At 38.6% G+C, this 25,859-nt stretch overlaps 2 protein-coding genes across 5 annotated transcripts in view; both read right to left on the bottom strand.

Moving 5' to 3' along the window:
* Window positions 1-909: 909 nt before the first annotated feature.
* dpm2 (dolichyl-phosphate mannosyltransferase subunit 2, regulatory) lies at window positions 910-5,578 on the bottom strand. The gene is made up of 4 exons (XM_042509892.1): window positions 5,527-5,578; window positions 4,654-4,743; window positions 3,389-3,491; window positions 910-2,658 (listed from the first exon to the last, which is right to left on the bottom strand). Exons 1-4 carry the CDS (start codon window positions 5,527-5,529, stop codon window positions 2,603-2,605), a joined length of 252 nt encoding a protein of 83 aa, XP_042365826.1. The 5' UTR covers window positions 5,530-5,578; the 3' UTR covers window positions 910-2,602.
* Window positions 5,579-10,019: 4,441 nt separating this feature from the next.
* Window positions 10,020-25,859, bottom strand: part of LOC121959712 (protein FAM102A-like) — a 36,932-nt gene continuing 21,092 nt past the window's right edge. The window contains exons 3-12 of one of the 4 annotated variants that reach the window (XM_042509174.1): window positions 25,488-25,608; window positions 23,944-23,973; window positions 20,955-21,071; window positions 20,767-20,813; window positions 19,964-20,124; window positions 18,228-18,347; window positions 16,278-16,491; window positions 13,463-13,584; window positions 12,867-12,936; window positions 10,020-12,781 (exon numbers count right to left, since the gene is read on the bottom strand). In XM_042509174.1, the coding sequence (XP_042365108.1) occupies window positions 12,736-12,781; window positions 12,867-12,936; window positions 13,463-13,584; window positions 16,278-16,491; window positions 18,228-18,347; window positions 19,964-20,124; window positions 20,767-20,813; window positions 20,955-21,071; window positions 23,944-23,973; window positions 25,488-25,608 (1,048 nt within the window). In that variant the 3' untranslated portion in view covers window positions 10,020-12,735. Of the gene's footprint in view, window positions 12,937-13,462; window positions 13,585-16,277; window positions 16,492-18,227; window positions 18,348-19,963; window positions 20,125-20,766; window positions 20,814-20,954; window positions 21,072-23,943; window positions 23,974-25,487; window positions 25,609-25,859 lie in introns of all 4 variants that reach the window. The other 3 variants (XM_042509177.1, XM_042509173.1, XM_042509175.1) reach the window with 3 other exon arrangements.

Raw genomic sequence — 25,859 nt, 5'->3', positions numbered from 1 at the left:
ACCACTGCCATCATCATCAGCCTTAATGACAAAATGCTGGTTTGCATTAAAAACAATTTATAGTTACCATCATTCTTACTTGCACACACTACAAAAATGGACACACTGTCACAGTATTTACAGAATTTAAGAACCACAGTGCTTTCAATAAAGTCAGAATGCTGTCAATTTTTCCACACATTACCCACCTCCCTCCATCCTGCTATATTACTGAAAACTAGCGTATTGGCCCAAAAATAACACATTCCAAACATTTTAAACAGTGGAGTTTGGTTCACATTTGAGGACAACACATTTACATATTCACAAGAATGGAAAGAGTGCTGGTGTCAAACCAGCTCTGACAGAGAATGATGCATCGTGGGTTGTTTGAAGCCTTAAAGAAGTTTTTTACTGCTGAAAATATGGGCCTTTCATACAAGTTTCTGTCTATGCAGCAGAAAAACGCAATTACTTTTGATGCACATGACCAGAAGAAACTGAAAATACAGGCTGTGGCTTTTGCTTCTGCTCAAGAGGTAGAAAACCTACAACTACCAGAATGCAGTGTGTCAAAACAGACCAATAAACACTCCTGCTCCTGGATTACATAATGTGAGTTGATTTTTGCCGGCTCGTCCAAAAACAGTATGGCTGTTGGCTGGTAATAAACCAACTGGTATTACAGTGAAGCTAAAATATGTTTCTGCAAACATTTGAGGTGATGCAGTGACAGAAACTTGGTTCATATATACGTTGCTTAGTTTTACAGTGTGATCAGGTTTTTCAGTCTCTGTTTTAACAATACAAGAAGCAGCATGGTGCCCATGCCTGTTCATAAACTCTTGTATTACAGCCAAACAGTGCACTAAAATATGACTCTGAAAACATTTTAGGAGAGAAATAGAAAATATAGTAACAAAATCTTGGTATCAACACGGCCTAGTTTTACAGTTTGACCAGAGTTTGGTCTGAGTTTAAGAGAAAGGAGTGGATCAAGAGAGAGATGCCTCTCTCTTGATCCATTTATGTACACTTTGTGTCTGTGGTAGAGGCAGGCATACAAAAATGAAGATGTACAATCTGCAGTTTGAGCAACAGCCCAAACGAGCAACAAGCTGGTTTGATGGATGCAAGTTTACCACAGCTCATTAAAACATACCAGCCCATTGTTATGATACAAAGCTGGTTCAAAATTGGCAAAATATTTTTTTATGTTGCTGGATGAGCGAGTTTCCTTCATTCAGTTTACAGTGCATCTTTTTTGAAAGCGAAACCTCCTCTGTTGCTGTGTAAACTGGCAATTTGTGTGGATACTTTGAGAATGGTGAAGTCATGACCGCACTTTGTGCATGAGCATTATGTTTCAGACAAATAGCCATGCACAAATACGAGCACTACAATATCAACAACGGCGGACTAGCGAGCTGTGTGAGGTTATTAATGCTGTCAGTTCTCTCACATGATTTTCTCATGGTCTTCGTTTTCACAATGTTATTATATGAACGCTGACCTTTTTAAAAACGCAAAGGAAAGACTTTTCCGTTTTTAGTAGAGCCGTTCTCTTCTAAACGTACATTCAAGAGTTAATTTCTTAGTATTCAGTTAGCCCAGTCAAACCTGCAGGAGTTTTTGGTGGCTAATGTACCATGTTAACCTGCCCTAGGGAGTCTTCTTATAATCAAGGTGGTCTTAAATTTCGGCCGATACGGTCTGAACAGATAAAAGTGACATCAGTCTACTGAGCTGAAGACACTGAACCAAACTCTCCCTTTGCAGTAGTTGGTCTGAGGGATCCTTTATTGGATCTTGATGAAATTGTATTGGTCTGTTAAATATGACATAACCCTTCAGATGATAAATTCCTGTTAACAGCATGAAATGCCCATGAGAGGAGAGAACACAGAGACTGATCTAAACACTACACAACAGGACCTCAAGTAAAAATATTACTCCCCTACGTCTGTGTTTCATGGGCACATTCGCATGGGATAAGGGATGTCTGTATTTTAACCAAATTAGTGACATTATTACCCTGCACATAAACAAACAAACAAAACAACCCAAAATTGCAGCTAAATCAAAGAGATGCCGATTCACATGGGACTAATATTATCCCATGACCTCTGTTTTTGCCAAGATATGGTAGGTAATTTCCCCCTGGAATTTTTACTTTACAAATTACGGACATGGCCGAATTGCACGAGATTAAAATCAAAGACATTCTCCACAATTATAACAAGTTACCAAAGGTCCCCACGTAATGCTACTCCCATGAGAATAGGGCTATTGGTGCCGTCTACTTTTTGTTTTACGCAAATTCATTCTCAATGTCTTGTTCTATACTGCTACCCAAGTCCAAGATATTCAAATATGACTCAGCTTTAAAACACAGTAGCTGATTTTTACTTATCAATTCAAACTGAAGCGATATAGAGCCAGAATACAGAATAAATTGCAGGAAACTTCCTTTTTTACAAAAAGAATTTTGTAACCATGAGCTGTCCAGTAACCAGAATTAGAGGATGGAGGTATGATTTTGTTTAGAGGGACGCCAGAGAGGGTTTAGCATCATGGCTATTTTCACACTTAAATCCACAACAGTCACTCAAACAGGCTGAGATTAGTCCACTTTCTTTGGCTTGCGATTCTTCCACATGATAACTGCAGTGAACGCTCCTGTGGAGACCATAAGAGCAGATAATTTTGGATTTGCCTTAATTGTATAGGACAGCTTCAGCGTGACAGGGTGAGAGAGAGAGAGGATGACATGCAACAAAGGGCTGCAGGCAGCGAGGACACAGTCTCTGCACATGGGGCGCCCGTTTTACCAGCTGAGCTAACAGGCGCCCCAAGAGGGGATTAACTGTGACGCATAGTACATAGGGTCATAGTACATTTACATGATGTTAGAAAAAGTCAAATTATTGTGTTAGTCCAACTAAAACTGGACTTTTAAGCAGAGCAGCAGCTAAAGTAGTAAAATAACTGTTTCTCTCAGCAGAGTCTGGTGTTTTTTGATAGAATGGCTTCAAATCTGCGCCGGTAAGAGCTGTCTGACAGCGAGGTAAAGCACTAAAAATATTCTAAATATAGTGTACACTTTAACCAATATAGATTTTTTTAGGTGACTTAAAACTAATCAATGAAGGCAGAGTTTGCTCAGCGCTGTTTGGTTATATGTACATAAATAATATATGTACGCATAATATAAATAATATAGGTCTATAGCAACTAGCTGAAAGAGGGCATATCTCTAACTGCCTTAGTGGAGTTGGACAAATCGAGCTGTAACCTTAGCACCACTAAACTGCACATGTAAATGTACTGTTACACCTCATTTAATTTGGAGGGGTCGTCTGTGGGGTGCATATTGTTTTTGGTTTGAGAATGCAGACAGTCTACTCACCTATACACAGGAGCAGTATCACCGCTGCAATGCCCGGCAGGATGACTGAGTACTCCCGAGGAAGAAAATACTTGTGCAGAACATGATCACTGTCCACAAAAGGCTGGAAAAGATCAACAGGTGCAATGTTGCATTTAACCCTCTGAAACCTGAACAGATTGGTTTGATTTCTTTCTAAAACATCTGGGAAAAAAGCCAGTTATCTACCTGGCACGAAATATCACACAAACTGCAAGTAATGAGTGAAAGATGACAAGAAATTACCTAAAAAATGTTTTTAAAAAACAGGGTCGGTTTATTAGAAAGTGATCCAAAACGTTTGAAAAAATATATATTTATAATTATAATGAGTTTATATTTCAAAAAATCATGTTACAAAAACATATTAAAATATATAAAATAAATACATCCAGTTTTATTTTCAGCACTCATGAGGACATTTTAATGTTTTATTTATTTATTTATCTATTTATTATTTATTTTCAGGTAATTGTCTTGTAATTTTATTTTATTTTTTTAAAGATTTTTTTTGCTCATTTTTGGACCATATCTTGTTAAGGTGCCTTCTTCTCATGTTTTTGAAAGAAATCAAACCAATTTTGTGCCTACTTAAGAGAGACAGACAGGAGTGATGTAAACTCATGCAACAGTCTCCTCCCTTTGGTTGTTTTATGAACTGCACCGTGCTGTGTGAGGCTGTGAGAATTAGGCTGAATATAATAACTTTGATTACAGGCATTTCTCTGCTTTATTCTCTGCTGTTTAGTCTGATCATGTGCTGCTCATGTGGTGCAAGCAGACTTGGAATCTGATTGCAGGCTGTTCTGTTAAAAGCATCAGCTTAATAAATACAATATAAAATTCTATGTAAGTTACTGGATGGACACAGTAGATTTTTTTTTGGAAAACAAGCATTAAAGTCTAAAAGAACTGCATGTCATTAAAATGAAGTTCATTCTTGAGCTGAAACAAGCCTTCTGTTGAATAGAGGGTTACTAATTCAATCTTTGTTTAGTCTTGAGACTTAAAGATTTAAGAAAAAAAATTGTAATTAGATTTTTGGTAAATTCACTAAACCCAAGCAAGACAGCTTTATTTGTACAGCACATTTCACACAACAGGGAAATTCAAAAAAGCAGAGCAAAAAAATATAGATCATAATACATGATACAAATTTACAATAAGAGTAAAGGGATAAGATATCAAAAAACATAATAAATTATGAAATGATTTTTTAAAGTGCAGACAGGAGGTGCAAAACCTACCAGGATGATGACCCAGACAGAGTAGTATGTAAACAGCAGGAGGCTGAATATGACCAGACTCATGCCAGCTGCTTGATCCACTCCTGTGGCCTGAAAATAATGATGACAAACAAGTAAACAGTGAGCAGAGAAATCCGGCAGTGGCGGATGATGATGCATGACTGACCAAAATCCCAACCACACTGTTATTTTTTTCCCTCCTGTGCCAATGGCAGAATTCACAGGGTTTTCTTTTTTTTTTAATTAACCCTTTGAAACCTTAGCAAATTGTCTTGAAAAACGAAATGAGCGACAAAAGAAGAAACAGCCCAGAAATTAGCAAGAAATGAGTCAAAGATCAAGTTAGTTAACCTCCCTACTTATATTTTCGAAATGTAATTAACGTGTAGCCACCCCTGTGTGTATATCATCTTTGTTATTACAAAAAAAGTAAAACTTCAGTTAATGAATCAACAAAGCGTCACCGTAAATTCGACGTGAAATAAAAACATATAATCTTTCAAACAATTCCAATAAAACCTTTTATTTAACACAAATGACCGGCGTTGCAACATTTGACATAAGCCGTTTTAGATTTAAGAACAACGTTAAGGTCTTAAGTAGTTTTATACATGTAACGTTACACTTAAAGGAAAACAAAAAAGGCTGGTTATAATTGATTTTACTCAAACTGCCGAGCTAACATTAACGTGTCTGACATGTTTCTCTCAACCGGGAAGATCTCGGCTGTAGAGCAGCTATCTGCGCGTTAACCTGCGAGGCTTCATATCGCAGAAAACGGTTAAAAAATGCTGCTGTTTTATGAGTCATAGTTTGTTTCAAAGAGCTGACTTTTATTGGCTTGTTTAAGTTTAATCAGCTTATTTTCCTTACCATGTCTGTTGGCTGACGTTTCCTGCTGCTCTTCTTCCTGTTGAGAAATCCGGCTGAAAAAATGCTTCTGTGCCTCTGCTGCCCCCTGCTGGAGCACCTGCTAAATACATGTCCCAGAGCGCACGAGAATAAGAAGTAAAGTAAAAGAAAATTTCATCAACGTATTGCTTTGAGAAATGTGAAACTTTTTTCTTTTGTTCTGTAATATAATTTTAAATATATCACGATAAGAATTATAAATAAAATTGTTTGGCCTCCCACCTCATTTTTTGAAATCCTGGAGTTAAAATAATCCATGTTCAGTCTTGTTGTGCATGCTGCCTAGTTCATGCAAATGGTTAAAAAAAATGACAAAACTTTGTCATTTTTTTTAACAAAAAAGGGGGGCGGGGGGGGGGTCCAGGAAATTGTATTTATAATTCCTTTAATTACATATTTAAAATTAGGTCATGAAAACATAAATAGCCTATATATTTTCAGTTGTTTTTAAGGTAATCTTTCCTGGGGGTTTTTGTTTGTTTGTTTTTACTCTTCTTTTTGTGGTTATTTTCAGACAATTTTCCTGTAATGTTTTACTATCCTGCTAATGTTTTGTTTGTTTGTTTGTTTGTTTGTTTATGGTTATTTACAGATAATTTTCTAGTAACTTTTTAATAACCTCTTGCAAATGTTTGCTCTTCGCCTTCTTTCAATGTTTTCGAAAGAAATTAAGCTCAGGTTTTAATGGGTTAAATGAGCCCCCTTTACCTGTCTTAGATAGTGACTTTTCATGTAAATGCATTTTTCCTGGTTTAATAAATTCTAATGAAAATTTACTAGTAATGCATCAGCGGCAGCCATGTGTCTAGGACAAATAATTAAATATACATCAAAGACAGAGTGATGATGATTCAGGCTTTTATTATTTATGCATTTTATTATGGTCAGCATGTTTATGCACATCATAATATGAACATGATAGGATGGATAATCTCTACTCCTGGTGTGACTTTGACATGTATTTCCTGCTATTTTAACACAAGGAGAGACAACATTTGTATCTGGGGAAAAAACATTTTTTTGAGGACAACAAAAAGGGTACCAAAAACGTGGACAGAATGGTATTTATTAAACAAAACGTTTTATATGCATTTAGAATCATTTCTTAAGTATAGCTCCAATCTGCTGAGCCTCATTTGAACCAAATAACTTACAAAAGTTAAAATAGCTTCTACATTCTCTTCACCAAAACATCTCTCTTATGCAAATGCATTCAGTATCACAGCTATATCATCCCACTGAAATTATAATGATTCTGTTTCATTTTAAATAATCAGGAAAGAAAAAACCCTTTTCACCACATGCAAAAATAAAAATAAATTGTTTTTCATATAAATGTCATTGATAAGGTGACAAGTTACACATATACAGGTTACAATAAGAATTATTTGTACAACAAATCACAGTAGAAGACAATTCACCAACTCAAAGTGTTCCCTTACTGTATGTGACCTCACCCTCCACTGTGAAAAATGACTGCTCATCTCTTGAGTCCCGTCTCACCACAGAATATTACAGTTTACATATTGTGTACAAATGTGCAGACCAGCCTGCTGGACTGAAAACCAAAGGAAAAGAGATCAGATGGTTACAAGAGTGAAGCCACACAGACTCCATGTTTACAGGCATGGATGGATTACTGAATGGGTCTACCAGGAACAGGCACAGGGGCCCAACATTTAAGGGGGCCCTTAGCCCACATACCAACCATCAAGAGATTCAAAGTGACCACAAAGAGACGCAAAATGACACAAAACAACAAGGAAACATGAAATTACTAAAAAGAGACACAAACCCCAAAAAAGATACAAGGAGACAAGGAGAATCACCACTAATACCCCCTTTCCAACAACATGGTTTCATTCTGGTTTCCTCACCTAATTTTGAACCGTTCAGAGGATTTCAACAAAAAAATAAATTGATTCAGAACCCAAGAAATTGTTTCTTCGGGGTTGTTTACTCGGCAACGGTTCTTGCATGAAACGTTATACTTTTGATGTGGTTTTTCCTGTGGTTTACAAGACAACGGCATTTTAGGGGCCTGAAAATGCAAACTGTAATCTTTTGAAAATGAAATATCTTCTGTTCTTCTGAATTTTATGTGCAGTATAACTACCCTCTTTCAACCTATTAATAGTTGGTCCATGATTTTTTTGGGGGGGCTAAAAACAAAAATTTGTAATAAGAGAACAAAAGTTTGCAGGTAATCAAAGCGATCTGCCATCTACTGTTTACTTCTGTTGTGCATTGTGCAACGCCCTCCTTGATTTACGGTGGTTCTGATCAAAACTGATGGAATCGCTGCTTTTCTAGACAGCACTTAATTTCCTAAATAGTCCTAAATAGAACCAGTTCAAGAACCAGAGCTGATTTGGTGGAAAGGGGGTAATAGTCTGTGTGTCTTGCTCCTATTCAGGAGAGGTGATGGGCCCTTTGCTTATCTGTGCCCAGGGGCCCACTGTTTTATAATTCACCCATGTGTACAAGAAGGAATTGGCCCCATGTGGACAGAACTATGAAGAGATCAATATAGACGTCTATTAGAACAGACATTTGTTCAAAGATACAAAATGACAATAGGAAAATTGGGCAATAAATACTTTTTATAGGAACTCTATGAAAATTTTTCGTTTTTGTGCTTAGTGTGAACGGCGATGGAAAACTGCCCACGTGACACCCCCCTATGTTCACCAGTATTTGCCTCCAGTCAATGTTGCAGTATTTCCCCAGTACAGATGGAGCAGAGAAAAGACAAAAGGTCAGTCAAACGTGCATGTCCCGCATGCACAGTGTGGCACATTCACACATACAGTACAGTATCAAAAAAGACAATAACACACACATACTGCAGACACAGAGTGGGTCGAGCGTCTATTGTATACTGTGAGTCCTGATCAACAGGCGCTTTGTGCTGCTGCTGCTGCAGCTGTGGCTCTAAGCTCAGCGTAGCCAACAGCGGCCTACACGTCACTGTCAGCGGCACACACACAGAGACAGAGTTCACACAATCTGCTCAATAGGGATGCATGATAATATCGGCATCAGTATCAGCCAATAGGACCATGCTTTCTCTTATTTTGCATAATAAACAAATCTTACACACATTGAAAAGCATTGTATTTTTTGTAGTGCTGGGCATAGATTAATTTTTTTTAATCTAGATTAATCTCACTGCAATCCTGTAGTTAATCTAGATTAATCTAGATTAAAATTATAGATTTGAATTTTGCCAAAGACATTCAAAATAATATCTATCTATCTAAATGATGAAAATGCATCACAAAATGCTTGAGAAAGCTGTTCTACTATAATATTTGGTAAAGAAAAATAATGTTCCATAAGATTTACTTTGGTGTTTAACTTTTTTTTATTTTGTTAAACACAGACATTTAGGAACACAGGTTCTGTCTCCATGTGGAAAAAGCTTTTTCCTGCTAACTGGAATGAACAGCAGAGGGCGCAGCCTCTGATAACATGACCCTAACTGAACTGTGGGCCTACATTAGAGGTCATGAAGAAGACCATTAACAGTCAGCAGCTTTGTGACACGGCTTGATTCACTCCAGTCACTCAGGCAGACCAGCTTCCGCCTTGTTCACGCCCCCTCCGCGTAATTCGACCAGGTATACATCCGCGCTTAAACAACAAAGTGAAATTGGTGCCTTGCTCACTGTATAGACCCAACTTAGTGAATAGTTTATCGCGCGATAATTTCCTTATCGCGCGATAAGAATCCCGCGTTAACGCAGCACGTTAACGCCGTTAACGGCCCAGCACTAATTTTTTGTCTCTGTGCTGGTGGGGCGTTAGGATAAGAGTATGCACAATATGATGTCAATTCCACTACAGAAGAGGCTTAATGATCAGGTGTGGGGGGGGCTAAACATAGGAGACTGATATTTTTCTCACAAGTTGGTGGAGACCAAAAACAGAGCTAAAAGAGAATGAATATGGGCTTTCATTCATCAGGAGGTCAGGGACAGCACTCCAAATCACCCTCATGCATGAATCATACACCAAGAAAAGCCTAATTTTACATGACTCATGATGATGAAGCTACAGAAAAACAAACATGGAAAAGTACATGGAAAAAATAACATACTAGGCAGGTTTCCATTACAGATTTACGCAAAACTTAAGCGATATTTTCAAAATGTCAATGTCAAAATGGCGATAACATTCCAAGAAGCATGGCAATGGATCTTTAAAACATTAGCAGCTTTATTTCTATTGCAGCCACCGCACTAGCCATCATTATTTCCAATCAAAGGCCACGTAGGCGTGTTATGGAGTGATAATGGAAAGGCAAGCCCCTTATACAAATCAAAATTTATAGTATAATTTATAGTTATACAATGCAATGAGACCTCTTGTAGCAACTCTTTGTTGTACATCATGTGACCTGTCAAAGTGAAAAAAGTGTTTCCATTGCAGATTCATGAAATATGGCTTTTTCGAATCGCCTGTAAGCGTAAAAACTTTTTTTGCGATAAATGGGAGTTTTTTTTGAAGATGACGTCTTTCCATATTTAATATTCACAATTTCATTTTGCATAGTTTGATGGTTAATAGAAACCTGCCTACAGATGGTGTTGACTTGTGACTACTAACACAGTAGCACCAACAACTTTATATGATAATATGTCATGTGTTGTGTCTTCTTCACAGCTAAAATCAATCAATGCAGTAACTTTTCTATGAAACAGGTTTTAATGTAACATGTTTTTGAGCCTGTCCTGCTCATAACATACCTGCAATCAAGGCTCAGCTATTCTGTGCATAATAATGTGCAGCTTAGTTTATAAGAGCATTCAAATTCAAAGTACCTGTAAGTGCAGAGAATGGACGGTTCCATATGGCCAGCCATATGAATGCATGCTGAGTGCTGCCTAATACGAGCAGCTCTGACAGATTCACCAAAATACATCTTATTATTTTAACAAGAGCTTTGAAACGAAATGTGGAAAAGAATAAAGAAAAACTGAACATGTCATATGTCGTTTCAGAAAACTGTGCAATCTCCATGTCCTTTTAGTGGTTCCTAACAATCCGCCTCACAGAATACACGTGCAAAAACGTATATTAAGTACATATATATACAGTGATCAAATAGCATCAAATATAATAAAAAGATTAAAGCTTATGTTCCAGTTTCAGGCTGATTTTGAGTCAGTCTGTAAAGGACGTCTGTCCTCAGTCAGAGCCTCTGATGGCTCCTGTGCTGTGTTCAGTGGGTCCTCGTCAACTCGTAAAGTCAGATAATTATGACATGATAAAATCGAATTAACCAGTGGTTTGACATGTGTTCATTTTGCTGGAATAGTACCTTACATGATTTCACAACACGCTCTCATCCCAAGTTGTCAACACAAGCACATGTTGGGATAATGCTGCACGTGGTTAAGTTTAGACAACACAAGCACATGGCAACCAATGCCGGGACATCAACAACAGCACATGCTAGCACCGAAGGTTAGGATGGGGGCACATAGTTAAGTGTGGAAAAAAAACACTACATTCAGCCGGGAAGTGAATACCGGACTCCTACATGAAAGTCTTGGGTTTGTTGGACCTGCCCACCCCATAGGGACCTTCTTGCTCCTTATTTTATATGGTTACCTGCAGGGTTTCAACCTGACGCCAGCCAGCAGTGTACCATGCAGTCAAGTAGGTTCCATCCAGCCACATTCTCAACCGACCCTGACTGTCCATGTATCATGCTGCCATGACACGTGCCATCCGACCATCTGCCAGAGTATACTAACACCATGAATGGTTCTGTCTGGCCAGGTTTTGATGCTGTCCAGCGGCGTATCATACAGATGGTAAAAGTGGCTTTTGGTGTTGGGATCTTACTCCAAAAGCACCAAAAAAGTTGCACAGGTTGGATTTCAAGTGACAAAAAATGGTTTAATTGACTGATCGGTGGTAAATAATGCAAGGTACCACTTCCAGCGGGTAATGTCAGAAATGTTCAGTTTTCCAAGTTGACGAGGCTCTCCTGACTGCACCTTTATTACAGTGTTGCACTACCATTCCCACAATGCAGTGGTGTTTAGGGTACTGTTCAAGTAATTTGTGCTCCTAGCACCGGTCAAAGTGTCTCTGGGTGTGTTTCGGACCGCTCCCAGGTTCAGCATTGCACACAGTGAAGCCCTAACACTGAAGAAGTCAGTGATTTGATTTGAAATGTAGGAAACTGATGAGTCAGTGAGCCGTCCCTGTTCTGATCCTCAGCAACATATCTGCTTGAATAGTTTAAAATAATCAATTGTACACCTGTACACCCAAACCTTAAATATGTATAGTGCATCATTTTATTGTGTTTTTGTGTCATAGCTTCCAGTCAGTGAGCAAAGATGCCAGAGACCGGTCTGACACACATCCAATGTTCTGTCGAGGAAATTATTTTTGTATTACCGTAAATTTTCAAATAGAATCTGACACTTAATTTACAGCCTAAAAAAAGCAAATTACTGGTATCTGTATCATACAGATAGTGAATTGAGCTGTCAAAGGTGGCAAGTATTGCTGAAATGTTACATCACAGTGTAACAAAAAAAAGGTGAAATGAGAGGACAACTGAAATTAATGTAATGCTGTCCAAACAATATCAATATGAGGGAATAAATTCAGTATTGTAGCAGCTCAAATTCCTGCTTTTAAAGTTACTTGACCGTAGTTCCAGAGTGCAAGTTTTTGATTTGTGCATCAAAGTAATTTTAAATGACTTACTGGTGTGCATGAGCATAAATACTGTGTACTCCTGATACCTGTCATGCCCTGCAATTCTCACTAGCTGTTGATTCATTCAGATTACTTTGTCAACATTATGCTGCTGTAACTAAAGTCAGCACTTCCTCTGTAGAACTGAGAATTATCACAGCAGCCAGGAGCAGATTAGAATATTTTCAGTTATGCGTATATGACAAAAGTAAAGGCCTGCATCTGTCTGTATTTGGGGCCCATCTGCTATTTGGGAAAATACAGTAATCACGTGTTACACACCTCCCACCACCTGATTAAATACACTTTAAAAAAGGCTCTGTATCTTTATCATAGAAGTCTTATTTCAAGCCGTGTGCACTGAGACAAAAATGCATGTACAGTCATCCGCTGTCACAGAATCACTAACCAGCTGACGAGGCTGGAGACGTGTTCACATGTCTGTCAGTGAGTCTCGATGACCACCGGCTCAAAAGTACCAGGTGTTCCTCTGAGAAAACACACAACAGTTAGAGGATCATGATCACTTAGATATAGAGCATGAGTTGGTAAAACGAAACAGGAAACGAGTGTACCTGTTGGCGAGATGCGTCCCGCTAAGGGCAGTGGTCCCGTCTTTGCTGACAAACAGTCTCAAGTTGCTGTCTGAAGGAAAACAAGGAAACCAGAGAAGTTAGCACTGTGATGCACAAATACTGAGCTGAAACTAAATTCCCAAAATTCAGTCCTACCAGGGTACCTACAGCTTATAGCAAGTGGAATTTAAGACTTTTTAAGACTTTTTCAATGGCAATCAGAATGAAATTTAAGACTGATTTCATTATAACCTACATTGGGGGGGTAGAGAGAGAAAAAAAAAGATCTGACACCAATTACTTAGGGTTAGGGAGAATTTTTGCCGAAATATTTATTGTAATATAAAACATGACTTTTGGGCAATGCAAGTGGTATTCTGTGATTTTTTTCTCTTTTAAAGTTACCTATTATTTTGAGATTTAACTATGCAAGGTCAGAAAAAACTGATTCATAAAATCTTACCTTTTCTGTTTTAGCACTTTTAAGACTCATGAAAAAAAGAATTTAAGGCATTCTAAGACCAATCAAGGCCCTGCTTTTTAATTAATTCAATGCTTTTTAAGATTTTGTAGGGATCCACAGGGAGCCTGCCTACCTTCATTGTTGCTGCTGTCAGAGAAGTTCTGACTCTGAACAATCTTCTCTACTATATCATCTGCATCGATGCGGGTGTCGTCCACGCAGCTGTGCTGCCTCTGCACCGTGTCCTTCTTTCTCCTGTTGTTGGGCAAAACACACACCGACAGAGGGACGAGTTAATACCTGGAATACAACAACACTGCCTCCTCACAAAGGAGTTCATCATATAAACCCTTTCAAAAACACGGGAAAAATAGTTACAAGTTAAGAGTTACAAAACAATTACCTGAACTTTTGCCCAAAAAAAGAGAGAGGAAAAGAGGTGGACACAAAAAAGGACAGAAAAATTATCATAAAACTACTTCTACTACTACTACTACTACTACAACTTCTACTAATAATTATAATATCTTAAATATAGTTCCTGGACATTCTCCCTATTTTTTTTACAGATACCATCATCTAATAATTCTCTTTCACTTTCTTTTTTTTTTTAGATTTTTTTTTCTGGATTTTATTGCCTTTATCTGACAGGACAGTGTGAGGGTGAAAGAGAGAGAGAGAGAGAGAGGGAATGACATGCAACAAAGGGCTGAGGCTGGAAGCGAATCCACGGCCACTGCAGCAAGGATGCAACCTCTGTATATGGGGCACCTGCTCTATCCACTGAGCCACCAGACACCTGTCTTTTGCTTTCTTTTGTAAAACTAATTTTCTGGTCATCTTTTTGTCATCTTTTCCTAATTTCTTGCAATTTGTGGGACAGTTCTTGCGTAACTGCTTGTTGCCTTTTTGGCCATGTTTAAAAAAAATATCACACCAAATTGCTGCTCATGTTTCTAAGATTTAAACGCATGAAAAAGACATTTGAACGCAGCGTAAGAAAACTGATGTCGTTCCAGGTTTCAGAGGGTTAAAGGAGAAGTGGTAGTATTACACATTTTTCTTACTAACAAATCCTATGTGCAGTTGAGCCAAATAAATGTGTGTGTGTATGTGTGAAACAGAGCCTGATATATCCTTCCTCTGTGCCATAGAGCTCCACTGTTGTCCAAAAACTATTAAAAACACATCAGTGAGCCACAATATTACACTAGGTGATATGTTTCTTCATTACCATGAACACACACACACACACACACACACACACACACACACACACACACACACACACACTGACGTTTATTTTGACTCAGTCATACACACACACCTTGCTGCCACAAACACTCACTGATGTGTATTAATCCACAGTCAAAAATAGTTCCAGACAAATGCACATGGTCCTCCTGTTTGAGGAACGTCTGCTGTTCTACTGTAGTTTCCTGCTGTTTTAGGAAACTACTGAGCCTTTTTTATTAAAATAAATATTTGTGAGCTGTTTTTAAAGATTTATGTCTTCATTATAAAACCAGAAGGTTTGGGGTTGAATGCGGGCTAAGAAGTCCTGAGAGACCAACTAAAACAGTATTAATTTTGGCCTTTTTATGGGATTTGTTGCCACTTACAACAACTACAAAAAAAGAATTGCCACCTTTATCTGTTTATCTTTTTTTTCTCTTTATCTGTTTTCACGCAGATATGATAAAATGGGAAATAATCATGATTTGCTTTTGTTCAGTATGCTTTTGCTTATACTGTATGTTGAGCTGAAACTAAAACCGGCCTGTCCTCTTAAGTTTTTTATCCCTTTGGCCTTCTTTCTAGTGATGTCATCTTAACGTCCTGTCCCACTCACATGTGAACTGAACCTGAACTATAATTACTTTTGGAAATGTATTGTTTTGGTGTATGTGGTCATAGAGTGCTGGACACACTTATCTAAGGACTACGCATGTCGGTGAGATATAGAGAGATATACAGTATTTAGGTGTGGACTGTGGTGGACTGACTGATCCACCAACCAACCATATCCTACCAACATGGCTCGAATCATTATTTACTTGGGTTCCTTATATAAAAATTAAGAGCAAGGCGCTGGGAAGCAACAGACTCTCATTAGCCACTTATGTTTGCAAATGGAAACTGTGAATATAAAATATGCCTAATGGAGACATGTTAATTTTGAAAAAAAAAAAAAAATTTTTGTCGCAGAAAAAACGTTTTTTTCCACTCAAACAAGGTGGTATTTCAGGCAATTCCAAAAAGCCATATTTTGCAAAACTGCTATGTAAACAGTTTTTTTGTCTTTTCTAGGTCACATGATGCTATGACTATGTGCCTGTCAGTAGGAACTGGCTCCCTCATGATGCAGCAGGAGCTACAAGAGGTGTTATTGCATCACATAACTCTTAAAAGTTGAGCGGATTATCCAGAAATTTTGAATCCACAATTCCTCTGTGAAATTGTGGACTATCACCTCCCAGAAATCCCTCATACGTGGCCACTCCCACGTACAAGGGGCTTGCCTTTCCATTATTGTTCGCTCCAAAAGAAGCAGCAGGATTTCAGAAAAATGTCAGTGTCATTTTTTAAACCATATTTTAAAAAATGACAAATAAATCCACCTTGTACCTTGTCTAACACACTACATGAGCTTGTAACAGACATGACCACAGCACATTCCTGTTTTTGTGCTGGCTGACATTCAGTCTGAAGTCGTTCCGTGTGACCCACAGAACACGCCACACACAATTCCTGGACAGTTTCTGACATGTCAGTTTACACATGCATGAGATTCAGCTTTAGACCTTTATCAGAGTGATGGAGTTCTGACATGCCTCACAGAGGGATCAATTCACGACCCTGCAGTTCCTCACCTCTCACACAAAGCTGTGGAGCACATGCAGGGGGAGTATGTGGGTTTCTGTGCAGGTGTGTGTTTGTGTGTGTACCTGGAGGATCTGTTGGACATGAGGGCTGCTGCAGAGGGCAGAGGAGGTCTCTCTGGTTTAGTGGGAGTTGCTTGTCGGTGCAGCTCGGTGGGGGTGGAGGGAGGTAGCTGGGTGGGCTGGGTGAGGCCACAGGAGACACTGCTGCTGGAGGAGGCGTTCCTCTGGTGACTGAGGTCAGTCAGGCTGGAGCTGCGAGAGTGAGCTGTGCTGTAGCCTGGAGGACAGGAGCAGAGGGGGGAACAGGTCAGGAGAGATGTGGGTTTAAGAGGTCCTTCTGTTCTGAAACATTTTTTCAAGGCACAGAAACAAAGTAATTTGTCAGTTCATATGTATGTATATTTTTACAGTGTAATAAAATAAAAAACAAACTCAAGATATACTCTAAATTATAGTCTAATTGAACTATTTATCTACTGACAATTTCTTTAAATATCTTGGTCTGTTTTACAGTTTTACTACTTTACATATTTACACATTTCATTATTTTCAAAATGTTTGATCATTATTTCACTTTGTGCTTTTAAACTTTCATTCACAGCTTGAGTATTTACTTTTTTACTCATGTATTTATTTTTATCATTATTTTTATTTTTTATTTTAATGATTAATCGATTTGTTTATTTATTCTTGTCTTTCTATTTACTGGTTTTAGTGTTTCCCTTAGTTCCTGGTTTTAATGAGTACTAGTTTTGTGTGTTTGTGTTTGTGTGTGTGTGTGTGTGTGTGTGTGTGTGTGTGTGTGTGTTTATTCACAGGCATACTGAATGAGTAAAAAATAATAAATAAAAAGCTAAGGATTTTTTTTTTTATTTCATCATTAATCATAACAGATTTTTCCTAACCTGATCATTTGATGAGATGGTCTTATGTTATATATATTGTGTAACTGCAGTGCAGATTCCAAACCAAATGTCCCCATGGGGACAAATAAAGTGGAACTGGATCTTGTTGTTTGTCATTAAGTCCTCCTCCTGCCCCTGCTCAGCTTTAGATTTGAAACATCTGCAGGACGTTTTTTTTTTCAGTAACTGAATGAAAACATTATCTGTGCTAAAACAGAGCAACTCAGAGCAGCAGAGTAGCATCTATAACATGAGTACTGTCATGCTGATGGAATAATTCATTCATGATATGAACTATTATAATACAGCTAAATACAGCTCTGTTAATGGGTATTTATGTGAGAGGCCATTATTTGTTGGTGCTGTCAGCAGCTTGTGAAAACCGTTTTTTTAATGGAAGAATTTATTATTAGCACAAAGCTAAACTAGGGTGGCATGGAGGCCTTCTACATTCCACAGACATGCAGGTTAATTGGTGACTCTAAATTTGCTCGTAGATCTGAGCATGAATGGTTGTCTGTCTCTGTGTGTTAGCTCTACCCTTAAAAGGATACGCAGTTACAGCTAATGAATGAAGGAATGAGCAAAACTGACATTAAGAATGCCTTCGAACTAGATGTTGGCACAGGGCTCCTCTTTAAAACAGGACTTCAAGAACAGTGTTTCAGTCAGTACCCAAACGTATTATGTCATGATTTTGTGCTTCAGTGGTGCAAATCTTCAACTGAATTAGCACAAACCAGATGACACATAGTAAAACCTGGACATATGCAGACATATGCAGAGTAAAACCATTTGACTACATTCCCCTTCACCTCTTCTCATTTTTTAGTGCCCAGGGCTAATATTTTTTTCAAATTAATGTGATCACAGTAACACATTACTTTGTTTCTTTGTACCCCGTTACACCCAACACTGTTATTAACGAATAACAAACACTTAACATAGTCTTAAGCTGTTAAAATTACATGAATGATTGCATTACTAATTATTAGTCAACACTAATTTATCATATCTTGTGGTATTATTATTATTGCTTGTTGACAGTAAAATAACTCTTAACTAAAGTGTGTATTGTGTATTGATGATGGTTAGTGTAAAGGGTTACCTGAGGAAGCTCTCTGACCTGAGATCTTGCTGTGCTGGCTGGCATAGCTGGAGCTGCGGAAATGACCTGTGTGGAAGACATCATCTGGGCTGGGCACACCCTCTCCCTCCTCAGGAAGCCCTGCAGAACACACACAGTGAACATACACACACTGTGAACAAACACCATTAACACACACTGTGAACACACAGTGAACACGCACACAGTAAACACACAGTGACACCTAGCTGCAGGATATCAATCAGAGAGATTATTTGCTCATCGCTGTTGTTTGTGGTATACACTGTATGTCATTTCATCATTGTCAATTGGACACTTTGAATAGCTTTGTTGTTTCATATTGATACTTCTTAAGTTTGGATGCCAAGAGGTGGCCTCTAGCTCACCTGCTAGAGTGTGTGCCCCATATGTTAAGGCCTTTGCAGCAGCCCAGGTTTCATTCTAGCCTGTGACCCTTTGCTGCATGTCAACACCCCTCTCTCTCCCACACTTCCTGACATTCTATAACTGTCCTGACAATAAAGGAAAAAATCCCCAAAAAATAATCATTAACAAAAACAACAAAAAATGCCAAATAGCAAATTAAGTGCTCAGTTTGTTTGAAAACACAAATTTAAGGGTTTAAGGGTTGTTTATCTAAATAAGAAAGCATATATATTTCCTTATTCACCTCTACTGATATCTTGCCATGCAGAGGTTTTTTTGGTTTTTTTGTTTTGTAATGAAACAAGAGCATCACAGTTCATACGTTACGATACGATACGATACAATTTAATAGGATGCTATAGGATATGATACAATTTGAATATGATACACGAATGCCAAACATAGGCATCTTTAGCCTCGAAAAATTCCTACTTTGAGTGGTTGTTGTCACTAAAGCAAGGATACTCAACTTGCCCATACATGTTTCTAGGATTTAGGAAATTTTAGGAAGTTTACTAAAATTCAAAAACAATTCCTATTGTGAATCGCTATTTTTAAATTATGAATTAGAAAATGGTTGAGGGGCTACCTGGCATCCTATGGGGGGCCAGATATGGTCCGGAATCATTTAGCTGGGTATCACTGCCTTAGTGCATAAAAAGGCACAAAATTTATTGACTGATTGCTTCTTTATCCAAAAACATGGAACAGTTCAATATGTGCCTAAAGAAAAACTTATTATTATGTATTATTATTTATATACATATTACCCACCAACATCACTTACTGCCCCCCATATAAAGCAGTCTAGAACCGGGTCTGTTTAAGAAGCTTATTATGTTGTGGGAAAAATAAACTATCACCGTGCTAATTGCTAAAACATGGGACTACAAAGCAAAAAGAGGTCAGACCAGATAAGAAGCAAGCAGTCATATGATCAGACAGGTTATAAACAAACCTCCAGGTATGAAAACTTTGAACCTGCCATCATTACCACAGTTATGCTCACACAGGTTTCCTGTGCAGTGAGGGATTATATCAGCAGGTCAGGTGCAATCACTTTCAGTCTGCCCTCCAAATAAAGTGGTTTAGATGACTTTATGCTTGTTTACAACCTGTAAACAAGCAAGTGGTTCGAATGCTAGTGTGTCTTCGCCATGACTTCACTGTTTGTTTTGTTTTTTTTAATGTCATCGTGTTCCCAAATCACATAATCGACAGAAAAACTACAAACACTGATAATGAGGTGGAATTACCCTTCAGTCTCAGCCGTCTAGAGGATACAGGGAACTGTAATGCTGAGTTGTTACCTGAGCTGCGTACTGATGACTGTCTGGGTTTGAAGGTGCGAGGACCCTCCATGATGCCTCCTCGCGGCGTCACTGTTGAGTCAGTGCTCTCACCCTTACAGTCCAGCTGCAGGGTGGGGTCCTCGTCCCCAACGGAGACTGATTTAGCTGTGCTGGGAGGCCTGATGGTAAAAACGCAGGCACAAAACAAAGAATGAGAGTTACAATCATTGTTTGTCACATTTACTTTTTTAGAGTCCAAAGTGGGCCAGAGGGAGGGAGATCTGAGGCAAAGATACTGTGTGAGGTGAAAAAAAAAGTGCATGAATGCGCTCTAAAAACAATGGAAGGTTAGATATTAAAGTTTGGCTGCTGATTTGACTGCTTATCAACAAGGTCAACAGCAGTTGAGGTACTTTTAAACCAAACGCAAACCTCTAAGGCTGGAAAATGGCCACTTGAGGCTTGAGGCTCAATCCCCAGTAACCCACATGTTAACCCTTTAAAACCTGGTGAGACAGAATTTTCCTTATGATGCCCTTCACAAGCATTTAAACCTCTGAATCCTGAGAAAATTTCTGTGACTTCTTTCAAAAACATGGGGAAGAGGCAGGGAGTAACTTAGTAATAAATGCTTCAGAAATTAGTAGGTTTAGAACATTATTTTTAAAAAGCTACGGGAAAAAAGTCTCAGTGATGTCTCAAGACAAAAGGGGGAGAAAGGGAGAAACTATATCTATACTTATCATGATATTTTTTTAAAGATTATGTTACTTAATTATTATAATTTTTAAGCACTTTTTCCAGGACAAAAAGGAACTCACGTTTTAAAGCAGGGATCCCCGGACAGGAGAGTCATCCCAATTATTACCTAAAAGAGAAAAAACAAAGACAGAGGTGCTACCAAACTTCAGTGGTATTCAGTGTGTGTGTGTGTGTGCATGCGTGCGTGTGTGCGTGCGTGCGTGCGTGCATACGTGCATGCGTGCATGCGTGTGTGTGTTTGTCCTACCTTTAGGATAGAGTTGTCCTGTCGAGTGTTTTTGGTGTCGTAACCCTCCAGGATGCAGCAGCGCACTGTGGAGCCTGAACCAGCAAACTCTGCAATGTTGAGATCAGCAAAACCTAACTGGAGACAGACAGACAGACAGACAGACATGAGGAAAAAAAAGTAAAAGTAGAAACGGTACAAAAAACCTTTAAGGTGTAAAGTGGAAGGTGAAACATAGATTCAGAATAAAGTGGTCACGTCTGGTCCTCTTCTTTTTCTAGGAGGTGAATGAAGGAGAGTTTGACTTTTTGTAAAAGTCACTGACCTCCTTTAACCTCCTCATTTATGCGTTTCTGCCCAGTCAGCACTGCTTCTCACTCAAGGGGTCACAGTTTAAGGCAGTAGCAGTGTGTGTGTGTGTGTGTGTGTGTGTGTGTGTGTGTGTGTGTGTGTGTGAGAGCCTGTGTTTAAGTGTTCTTCATTGTCATTTTTGATCAAATAACATATTTGGTGCAAATTGGTTTCATCTGCGCTTCCAGTGAATCTGAAAACTCATAAAAATGCCTTTCTGAGGGGGCTGTCTGTTTTTCTGCAAAACAGATGCTGAAAATGTGAAGTTGTCTTGGACCAAGTCAGTCAACTCCTTAGTCACAGAGGGATTTGAAACACATTTCTCTCCACATAAAGATATATATTAACAGAACGCAGACCAGGTCATATTAAATGTGGCCAGAGCTGTGTGGATACAGCACTGAACGCGGGGCCCCGTTCAATTCTACGAGAGCTGCTCGATGGTTCATGAAGCCAAAACATTTCAGTTGCTGTGTACAAAATTACCAGGATGATCCGGGGATTATCGACACTACTTCCACACTGCCCATGCCCAGAATGTGCAGTGGAGACTTACTGTGGCCTAGTGCTGTCAAGTGCAACCGAGCGATTAACTTCCGCTGGCCAAATGGAGTAAAATGATTCAACCGTGTGGCTCATCTAGACTTTCTAAATGTTATCTGGACCAAATGGATCAAATCCCGTTAGGGAAATGGGTTACTTTGCAGGAGCTTTAACGCTAAAAAAAATTCATCCACCGATTATCAGACGTTTCTCTCCCAAATTGGCCTCAAAGTCCAGTGCACTGGCTGGGGGCTTGGTTGGACCCATAGACTACACACTCGACACTACTTCCACACTGCCCATGCCCAGAATGTGCAGTGGAGACTTACTGTGGCCTAGTGCTGTCAAGTGCAACCGATAAGGAAATTATCGCACGATAAACTATTCACTAAGTTGGGTCTATACAGTGAGCAAGGCACCAATTTCACTTTGTTGTTTAAGCATGGATGTATACCTGGTCGAATTACGCGGAGGGGGCATGAACAAGGCGGAAGCTGGTCTGCCTGAGTGACTGGAGTGATTGGCTCAAGCCGTGTCACAAAGCTGCTGACTGTTAATGGTCTTCTTCATGACCTCTAATGTAGGCCCACAGTTCAGTTAGGGTCATGTTATCAGAGGCTGCGCCCTCTGCTGTTTAACAAAATAAAAAAAAGTTAAACACCAAAGTAAATCTTATGGAACATTATTTTTCTTTACCAAATATTATAGTAGAACAGCTTTCTCAAGCAGTTTGTGATGCATTGTCATCATTTAGATATTATATAATATAGATATATTATTTTGAATGTCTTTGGCAAAATTCAAACCTATAATTTTAATCTAGATTAATCTAGATTAACTACAGGATTGCAGTGATATTAATCTAGATTAAAAAAATGAATCTATGCATATATATATATATATATATATATATATACAGATGGACTACATGATAGCTCCCCCCTAAAAGTGTAACTTTTCAATCTGGATCGCCCCCTGGTGTCTGACTGTAGTATAGGTCTTGAATCCCAAATTTTCCCAAAGATGGTTTCTGTCACTAAAGGTAGTTCTCATCATCCTGATGTTTGTTTAAGTGTTTGTTTTCATGATAAGTTCAGTTTTAGCAAGTTATTAAATTATACAAAAGGGGGATTTTCCACCATGATTGACAGCTGTGACAGCCAATCCATGTGCTCACGTTCAATGGAGCTGCTCGTGATTGGTTGGACGGGTGTTTTGGAGGGAACTCACCGTGGATAACGCTACTGCTCAGGCTCCGGCTATAATTAACATCATCCTTGCAAGATGGCAATGCCCGTATCTCAGATATTTTAACCTCATTCTATGGTTGTGCCCAAGACTAGATCGCAGATGCAAAAGACTCTTCTCTGACCAATCAGAGCATACTGGGCTTTTACAGGAGGGATATTTAATATGGAGGACAATACAGTTTTTTGTGTTTGTTTGTTTGTTTTTTTACATTAAAGCATGTAAACATGTTTTAGTAGATCCTGTAAATGAGCAGAATAGGTGCTCTTAAACTTTCAGCTGTGAAGCACTTTAAATTTATTTATTTAACAATGTAAGACTCTACTTTATCAATTATAACTTTAACTGATTGTCAAAGTCTAAACTGTCCTCTGACAAACACATGGTTCACACATTACTCATCATGCAGTGGCCCCTGTAATTAACCTGGAGAGATCAAATGATCCCTGTAATCAGGGCGTGACATGATATATTATCATAATATAATCCCACGTAGCTCACAGCTGATACCTTTAACTACTGCCTGTCTTCAGGTACAGCTGTTACCCCCCCACACATACACACATACACATGCACACACACGCAATAGTAAAGTGTGATGTGTTACTAGCCACTTCACGCAGTCATCCCCCTCTGTCTGCGTCCTGTCACATGTCTCTGTAACAAAGCCCTGTGATGTTAACACACAGATTTTACCATCAGTGACACTGTAAAAGTGTGTTCTATAAAGGAAGCAGGCTGCTCTTAACTTTATGAGCTCACAGGTCAAACAGGTAAGCTGAACTAGGCTGAGCTGGTTTAAAGACAAGTTTTAAGATCTTGTATATTTTTGTTGTTATTGTTCACATGATCAGAAAAATAATCTTACCTTTGAGAAGGTCTTTCCTCCTTTGAGCTCCTGCAGCGATAGAGAGCAAAACATACATCAGCCTGCTAACACTGTCTCTACAGTCATAAACATATTACATCACATCATATGGAAACTAATATAGAACCTGCTGTGAGACAGCAGCCCAGTCACCAGAAGAAAATGTTGGCATTGGACGTTTCTTCTATAACTATATTAAACAGGGTTGTCACAGTCATAGCAAACCTGTAAAAATCATGGAATCTCACAGTCACATTTTCCAGGCCTGAAAAAGTCATGAAATTAGTAAAAGATACTGAAAGTGTTACAAAAGTTATGGAATTTTGTAGCATTTGTGGATAACCTTCCAGATAATTTCCACAAAATGTTGTCTTCCGTGGCTATCAGTGTAACAGCTTTTATATCTGTAGATCACCTTTAGTTTGAAGAAAAAATGTGTTCACATTTTATATGAATCATATTAACTTTTCTTTAGTGACGTAATTTATCAAGGTCATAGTATATGAGCTGACTTTCTCATCTTGAGGTGTGTGGGGGGGGTGGATGGATGGCTTGAAATGTTAGCGAGACACCTGTCAGGCTGCAGACTGCTGTTCAAGAGCAACAAACAACAAAAGTTGTTGCTTTTGAGCAGTTAGTCATTGGTCTTCAAGCTGCTTCTACGCACCAAATGAGGGTGTTTTTTCGTGCCATGAAAGGCAGTCGATTTTGACACAAACGTTGCTTTCTTTCCAGCAGGGATTGTGCCTCCAAAACCGGGTACTTTAAGCCAAACCATGATCTATTCCTACTGACCCATAACCAGTGTTTGGGACTAACTTATTAACTGGTTACAGTCAAAAAAATGACAAAATAAATTGTAATCAGTAAGTTACTGAGAAAAAAAAAAATCAATTAAATAACAGTTAGTAATCAAAATGTTGGTGATTACAAAAGGTTTACATATGAAAAAAATCTTTTCAGTAAAAAGTTAATATGTTTAATAAAAAAATTCCTGCTGTTGCTTTACATCTTTTTGCCATGTAGGAATATCTTCTTTTGGCAGATTTTTGGACAATACGGGTAGGCAAAGCTGTTGAGACAAATTTGTGCGCAATATTTGCAAACTTATGTTTTTAGGGGTTTTTTTTCAGCTTTATTGCCCTGTTTAAACATTTGTTTAAAAAGTTACATTACTTTGATGAAGTAGTATAAAAAGTTACATAACTTAATACATTTTTACAGGGTAACTATTAATATGTGACATATTACATTTCAAATGTAAACTTCCCAGTGGTTTTTGCGCACAATCACCCCTTAACTACAGCATCGTTAAAACATAAAGAAACCTTAAGTTTTAAGGTATTTGCGACATAATAACATAAAAATGTAACGTATCTGCTATTTTCAGAATTGTACAATGCCAACTGGTCTTCTTTTGATGGACTAGAGAGCAAACAAGTATACTATGCATTACTTTCTTCATAAGCATATTGTCTGGAGAAATGGCACTGCCTTTCAATGTTGATTGAAAGGAGAGGTGGCTGCTGGGAACGGTAGTTTACCTTTCGTACAGAGACCCGGCAGATGCAGGGGTCCAACACTCCAGTGATTGGATTAGCACTCATTTTACATACGAAGGAGAACTTCTTCCTCCATCGAACACAGTTCTGCTGCACCTCCTCCCTACACACACAAACACACACAAACAGAGCTCTGGTTAGACTGTCTGGGAGACAAATATTTAACAAACCATGCTGTTTACAGTAGCCTAATATTACATGTGTATTTGTGTAAGCAGACAGCTTGAAAACACTGCAGGCACCATATTCTCTGTAATCCCTGACATATTCAGGTTGACTGTCTAGCTGGACCCTGGGGCCCCTAAACCTACACTCACAGCCCTTCTGGTTGCATCTTTTCATAGAGAATGCGCA

The sequence above is a fragment of the Plectropomus leopardus genome, chromosome 20 (genome assembly GCF_008729295.1).
Source record: "Plectropomus leopardus isolate mb chromosome 20, YSFRI_Pleo_2.0, whole genome shotgun sequence".
Taxonomy (NCBI): domain Eukaryota; kingdom Metazoa; phylum Chordata; class Actinopteri; order Perciformes; family Serranidae; genus Plectropomus; species Plectropomus leopardus.
Note: the sequence above shows the minus strand (reverse complement) of the source record. Positions and strands in the feature narration are given on the sequence as shown.

Coding starts and splice junctions, on each gene's coding strand:
- dpm2 (XM_042509892.1), bottom strand. Junction 3,492..4,653: donor CTGTCTGGGTCATCATCCTG/GTAGGTTTTGCA, acceptor GATCTTTTCCAG/CCTTTTGTGGACAGTGATCA. Junction 2,659..3,388: donor GATACTGCTCCTGTGTATAG/GTGAGTAGACTG, acceptor TGGTCTCCACAG/GAGCGTTCACTGCAGTTATC.